The sequence below is a fragment of the Empidonax traillii genome, unplaced genomic scaffold (assembly GCF_003031625.1).
Source record: "Empidonax traillii isolate 1590-97213 ecotype Southwest subspecies unplaced genomic scaffold, ASM303162v1 scaffold5960:size6792, whole genome shotgun sequence".
NCBI lineage: Eukaryota > Metazoa > Chordata > Aves > Passeriformes > Tyrannidae > Empidonax > Empidonax traillii.
In genome coordinates, this window is record NW_020961153.1 from 116 (window position 1) to 6,792 (window position 6,677).

Below are 6,677 nucleotides of genomic sequence, written 5' to 3' on the forward strand. Positions count from 1 at the left end.
AGTTGCAAATGGCTCTGCCAACTCCCAGCCACCATCCACCTTGCTGGGAACCGCTCTGGCCCGACCTCCGGCACGCTGTTTTTGGAAGAGCCGGCGTGATGCTCTGCCCCGGCCGCGCCTTCCTCCACGGAACATCAATTATTGCTTAATTCTCCCTTCCCATACTGGCCTTTAGGGTTATTTACATTTCTTTGGCTTGACTTGAACTCAACAGTCTGGCACTTTCTCTCCAGCTGCCAACACGGAGCCGCTGCCGCGGGGGGTGAGGAGTGCGGGGGAAGAGGCCACCACGAGGAAAACACGGGTGGGCTCCTGCTGGTCGAGCGAGTTGTGCTTCTCCCAGACGAAACAGGACAACTTGTGTTGGGCACAGACTCATCCGGAGTCGATCCGCCGCTCCCCGGGGATCCCCGTCGGAATAATCCTCCCAGTGCCACGGTCCCCACGGTCCCCACGGCCTCGGCGTGCAGGGAGCGGGGCAGGGCCTGGGGGAAGGCGCTGTGGACTCCCCCAGTGCAGGGCAGGGAGCCCCATCCTCCCCCCGCAAAAAAACGCCCCGAGGGCGGGCGGGCAGCCTCGGTCCTGCCCCCAACCTCCCGCCGAGGCGCTCAGACCACGAACTCGGGGACTTCGTCGTGGGTGAGGTCCAAGGAGAAGTATTTGCTGGTTCTTTTGACGGGGAAGCTCTCCTGGATGTTGATGCACTGCTGGGCCAGGCAGCCGTTGCAGTAGAGCCCGTCCTCGTCCAGCCCGTGGGCGCAGCCGAAGGTGTAGCTCTGCGCCGTGTCCTGGCACAGGTTGGCCAGCTGCAGGAAGTCCTTCTGGTAGAGCCGGATGTCGTCCAGGCTCAGGCTGTGCCGGTCCGTCGACGTCTTCGGTTTCCTGCACGACGTCTGGGGGAAAAAAGCAAAGAGGTTTCAGGAACCCTCCAGGAAGCCAAGGGAAGCCCGAAACCCCCGGTGGCAGCCCCACCAAAAAAAAAAAACCCCACGGCCACGCACCTGGGGCAGGGAGTCCGTGCTCTGCCCCCGCAGCTTCACCACCGTCTCCGAGGAGCTGGAGGTGGAGGAGCTGATCTCCTTCACGATAAGTCCTGCAGGGAGAAGGGAGGAAGAAGAGGAGGGTGTGAAGGTTATTTTGAGGTGCCTCAGCTCTCTTGGGATCCAGCCCTGCTCCCTCTGGGGCTCGTCCCCTTCTTTGGGGCAAAGGCACCCCTCTGTTCAACGGGGTGCCACTGCCTAAAAAGCATCCCAAATTTGCCCCCAAGAACTGCATCCAAAGCCATCCCCAGGGGGCCTGGTACCTCAGAAACCTCCTAGTAGCTCCCAGCACGGAGCTGGAAATGTAAGTGACTCCCTGGGTGCAGGCACAGCTCCAGAGAAGATCACTGAGTCCAACCATTCCCCCAGCACTGCCAAAGCCACAACTAACCCATGTCCCCAAGAGCCACATCCACATGGCTTTGAAATCCCTGCAGGGATGGGGGACTCTACCACTTCCCTGGGCAGTCTGTGCCAGGGCTGGACCACCCTTTCCATGTGGAAATTTTTTTCCCTAATATCCAATCTAAACATCCCCTGGCACAACTTGAGGCAGTTTCATCTTTTTTTTTTTGCCCCATCTCTCCTTCAACCCACTCGGGCGAACGGCTTTTCCCGGTGTCCCAAATGGACACTCTGGGCTCATTCCACTCTGATAAACACCAGATAATCACAGAATTGACCTGGGTTGGAAGGGACCTTGAACACCCTCTCACTCCAAGCCTCAGAGACGTGACTTGGACTGGGGAACTGGAAGCGAAAGCGGCCGCCGCCTTACCCGAGTGCCCGTTGAACTTGCGGGACAGCAGCATGTCCTCGGTGATGTAGACGCACATGTCGGGGCTCACCTCCATGTCTCCAGCCTGCTCCAGCTCCCGGGGGTCATCCACCAGCATCTCTATTTCTGCCCGAGACAGGAAGGTGGGATGAGCCCCTGACATGACTCTCCCAGCCCCGACCAGAGACTCAGGCTGGGAAAAGCCCAAATTGGTGTCTCACCGTCGTCCTGGGAGTCCTCCTCCAGCCGGTCCTTCCCGCCGCTCTCCACGCCGGAGGTGTGGGAGCTGCCGTGGCTGGTCATGGAGCTGCAGGTCTTCAGCTTGCGGTGGGCACCGGCGCCGGAGAAGCCATCGTCGGGCCCCATCTCCCTGGGCTTGGGGTCGGCCTCGATGCCAGAGGTGTGGGAGCTGCTGTGGCTGGCAGTGGAGTGCCGGGAGAGCCGCTTGTGCCGGATGCTGCCGGCGCTGCTGCCGCTGGCGCGGGAGCGCTTCTCCAGCTGCTCCATGTCCAGGTCGAGGGTGTCGCTGATGTAGGATTCCCGGTACTGCTTCTTCTCTGCAGGGTAGGACAGTGTCAGCAGCCTGCATCCCGATATCCCAATCCTCCAGGGCGCCCTGGATTCCCTGGAAGGGCGTGGGCCACGCCGGCACACTGGGGCGCCCAGGGGAGCTGTCACCCCAGCCCAGCGTGGGGACACACCTGGAGCCAGCCTTGCCCTGGTGGCATTTAGGGATGGACCTCAAACTTGCTGTGCTCTGTGCTCCTGTCTCTCAAACGGGGAGGAGGAGGAGGAGGAGGAGGAGTAAGAGTTGAGGAAGAGGAGGAAGAAGAGGGGAAGGAGAAAGAAAAGTAGGAGATGCAGGAAGAGGAGGAAAAAAGAGAGGAGGACGATGAAGATGAGAAGGAAGAAGACGAGGAGGATGAGGAAGAAGAAGAAGCTGAGGAGTAGGTGGAAGAGCAAGCAGATGAGGAGGATGAGGAGGAAGAATAAGATGAGGAGGATGAGGAGAAAGAAGAGGAGGAGGGAGAGGGGAAAGAGGAAGATGAGGAAGACAAAGGAAGATGAGAAGGGAAAAGAGAAGAAAGAGTAAGGAGGGAAGCAGGAAGAAGAAGAGGAGGAGGAAGAGGAAGAAAAAGAGGAAGAGGAGAAAAACAAAAGGAAGATGAAGATGAGGAATAAGATGAGGAGCAAAAAGATGTGGAGGATGAGGAGGAAGAAAAACAAGAGTAGGACATGGAGAACAAATAAGAAAAGGAGGAGGAAGGGGAAAAGGAAGATGAAGAACAGAAAGAGGAAGATGAGGGGAAAGAGGAGGAAGAAGATCTGATGCTTTCACAAGAGCTTTCTAAGCTTGGAGATGGGATGAGAGGCACTGGGAAATGCTGCAGGGGGGCACTGGGAGGAACTGGGCCATCAGGAATGGCAGCAGGACTTGGATCCTGTGTCCCTAAGTATTATCCCTTAGCAGAACTTGTATCCCTTAGTGTCTGTGAGATTATCCTGCTGGGCAGGGGTGGGGTGTGGGATGCACAGTCCAGGGGGATATGGGGACAGCCACCCTCCCGACACCCTCCCAGCCAGGGGGCTGGCACACCAGGCACTTTGAGAGGCAGAAATACCGGGTGGGAGCCTGTCATGGGTGGGATTTGGGAGCCTGGCACGGGGGGGGAACCTACCCTCGTTCTCCTCCAGGCGCCGGACCTGGCGCAGGACGGGCTGCAGGTTCATGTAGAGCCGGTGGCTGCTGCTCAGCAGCTGCAGCAGGTGCCGGGAGCGCAGCGGGCACCCCGTGTAGTAAATGAGCTTCCTGGCAGAGGGCAGCCCGTCAGGCAGGATCTCGAACTTCTTGCCCTGCGTGGGAGAAGGGAGGGATCAGCCCCGAGGAGGGAAATGCTCCAGTTCTCGCCCCGTCCTGCTGCAGCCCACGGTTAACCCCACGGATTGGAATCACCCGCCTGAGGTCTGGGCAACTGCACCCCATGCCCAAATCAGAGCCCAGGAGATGCTCTGCCTCTGGATCACAGAATCAGAGACGGGTTTGGGTTGGAAGGGATCTTAAAGACTACCTAGTCCAACCCCCTGCTGTGGGCAGGGACACCTTCCGCTAGCCCAGGTTGCTCCAAGCCCCATCCAGCCTGGCCTTGGACGCTTCCAGGGATCCAGGGGCAGCCACAGCTTCTCTGGGTAACCTCTGCCAGGTCTCACTATCCTCACAGCCAAGAATGCCTTCCCAATATCCCCTCTATCCCTGCCCTCTGGCAGTGGAAAGCCATTTTTCTTTTTCCCGTCCCTCCATGCCTTGTCCCCAGTCCCTCTCCAGCTCTCCTGGAGCCCCTTTAGGCCCTGCAAGGGGCTCTCAGGTCTCTCTGGAGCCTTCTCTTCTCCAGGTGAACCCCCCCAGCTCTCTCAGCCTGGCTCCAGAGCAGAGGGGCTTCAGCCCTGGGAGCATCTCCGTGACCTCCCCTGGACCTGCTCCAACAGCTCCACATCCTCCCTGTGCTGAGGAACCCAGAGCTGTAAGCACTGCCCCGGTGGGAATGGTGGCACTCACCACAAAAACCAGTTTCCCCACGTTTGTCCACGGGAAGTCGTAGAGCAGCTGCTTTTCTTCATCCAAGTTCTGCAAAAGGAGGAGAGGGAGCCCTGACTGAGGGTGCTGGCAGGGGCAGGGAGCAGAGCTGAGCCATCACTCTCCCTCAGCCACCTACCTGGAAGATCTGGATGCCCCGTGTTGTCAGCCCCAGAGTCAGGGAGGCCTCCACTTCCCTTTTGTCCTAAGGGGATAAAAATCAGGTGGTTTTAAACACACAATTTGCAGCACGAAGTGGAGAAATCGGCCCCAGCTCAGCCCAGGGATCCTCCTGCAGTCATTCCAGTCATCATTCTATGATTAACGTGCCAAATTAATAATCTAATCATACTGTGAGGGTGATGAGGCCCTGGCACAGGTTGCCCAGAGAAGCTGTGGCTGCCCCTGGATCCCTGGAAGTGTCCAAGGCCAGGTCAGACTGGGCTTGGAGCAACCTGGCTTAATGGAAGGTGCCCCTCGTGGAACGAGTTGATCTCTTAACGTCCCTTCCAACCCCAACCAGTCCTTGTGCTCTCCCAAAAGCATCTTCTTTTTAACTTCAGGATGCTACAAAAAAGGTTTATGAGGCACCATCTCCCAGCAAACCACCTGCTTTGTTCCCAGGAGAGAGACACAGCGTATGACTCTTGGGGATGGGGCTGTGCAGGACTAAGGGCTGCACTCAGTGATCTTTGTGGGTCCCTTCCAGCTCAGCATATTCAGTGATTCTGTGACGTGTTTCTTGGAGAGGGGATCGCCAAAAATAAGATCCCAGAAACCCCAGAACCTCCTGGATGGGGCTCACCTTGTAGAGCCTGTAGTAGTGCACGGCCACGTCGTCGAGCCGGACGGCCTCCTTGATGTACTTGAGATGGGCTTCGGAGGCCGTCAGGGCAAACTGGTCCTTGTGCATGTTGGGGACGTGCTTCAGGATGTAGTCCTTGCCCCTCTTTGCAACCACCTGTTTGGGAGGAGAGGAGAATTTTGTCCAGCTGCTCCGTGCTCGCTCAGGGCCGGATTCCGCCCCGGAGCTCCCGGGCAGCGGTGATTTCAAGGGAGAAAGGGGAAATGGGAGCAATATGATTTGTTACAGAGACCTGCAGGCAAAAATAAAACAGATACAGCAGTCAGCTGCTTCTCTCCAGCAGGATTTCCCACTGGGAAGTGCATGTGTGCTCCCTGTGCCCAGCCCAAGGAGCTTACACCACTGGTGACACCTGTACCGGGCCGGGAGAGCCATGCCCTGGTCCCCTGTGTGAATGGGGACACAGACCCAGGGCCATCACTCCTCATGTGTGAGAGAACGAGAAGATGGGAAATTTTGGAAAAAAACAAACAAGACAGAGGTTGGAAAGGAGAAGAGAAGGGTTCAAAGAGGCCTTTGAGAACCTAAAGGGGCTCCAAGAGAGTTGGAGAGGGACTTGGGACAAGGGTCTGGAGGGACAGGACGCAGCGAATGGCTTCTGAATGACAGAGGGCAGGGTTAGATGGGATAATGGGAAGGAATTCTTGTCTGTGGAGGTGGTGGGGCCCTGGCACAGGCTGCCCAGAGAAGCTGTGGCTGCCCCTGGATCGCTGGAAGTGTTCCAGGCCAGGTTGGGCAGGGCTTGGAGCAACCTGGGCTAGTGGAAGGTGTCCCTGCCCACAGCAGGGGGTGAAACGAGATGGTCTTGAAGGTCCTTTCCAACCCAAACCGTTCTGGGATTCTATGATTCTGTGACACCAGTTCCAACAGGGCTGCACAGCCGGAGGGGCTACACCTGATGGTGGTGGGGTGATGCCGTGCTGGCACACGGCACACAGGGAATCCCTGGCACACAGGGAATACCCCCTGAGCATTCCCAGCAGCACACAGGGAAACAGCCCCCCTCCAGCACAGGAGCTGCTCCAGCCCCACACCAACCCCGACTCTCCCCCCCCCCTTCCCGCAGCTATTTCCAGCCCTGCAGTTGTCCCAGGTTATTAATAACCAGGACTGATCTGGAGACAGGGATGCAGCCGGAACGGCGGCCGCCTGGGAACCCTCCAGCTCCGAGCAGGGGCCGCAACCACGGAACACTCACCCAGGCGGGGAAATAGGCCTCGGGTTCGAAGTACTTCCCGTAGTGCTTGTTGCGCTTGAAGTCTCCCAGGTCGGCTTGGAGGGCGAAGGCGGTGAGCAGGAAATAGGCCTCTTCCCGCAGGACACACTGGGAATGCAGCACCTGCTTCCGCAGGTGCCAGTAGTAGTAGTAACGTGCGGTCCGGTCACTGCGGGAGCAGGGGACAGAGCGGGGAGAGAGGGCAG

General features: G+C 58.2%; 1 protein-coding gene across 1 annotated transcript; it reads right to left on the reverse strand.

Moving 5' to 3' along the window:
* Positions 1-571: 571 nt before the first annotated feature.
* On the reverse strand, positions 572-6,651 carry LOC114073302 (FERM domain-containing protein 6-like; the record flags this gene model as incomplete). Its single annotated transcript, XM_027911078.1, has 9 exons — positions 572-893; positions 1,002-1,093; positions 1,819-1,944; positions 2,040-2,375; positions 3,498-3,672; positions 4,373-4,441; positions 4,530-4,595; positions 5,196-5,351; positions 6,454-6,651. Coding segments are annotated over 9 exons (1,503 nt in total), but the record flags the coding sequence as incomplete, so codon positions are not given.
* Between the last annotated feature and the right edge of the window lie 26 nt (positions 6,652-6,677).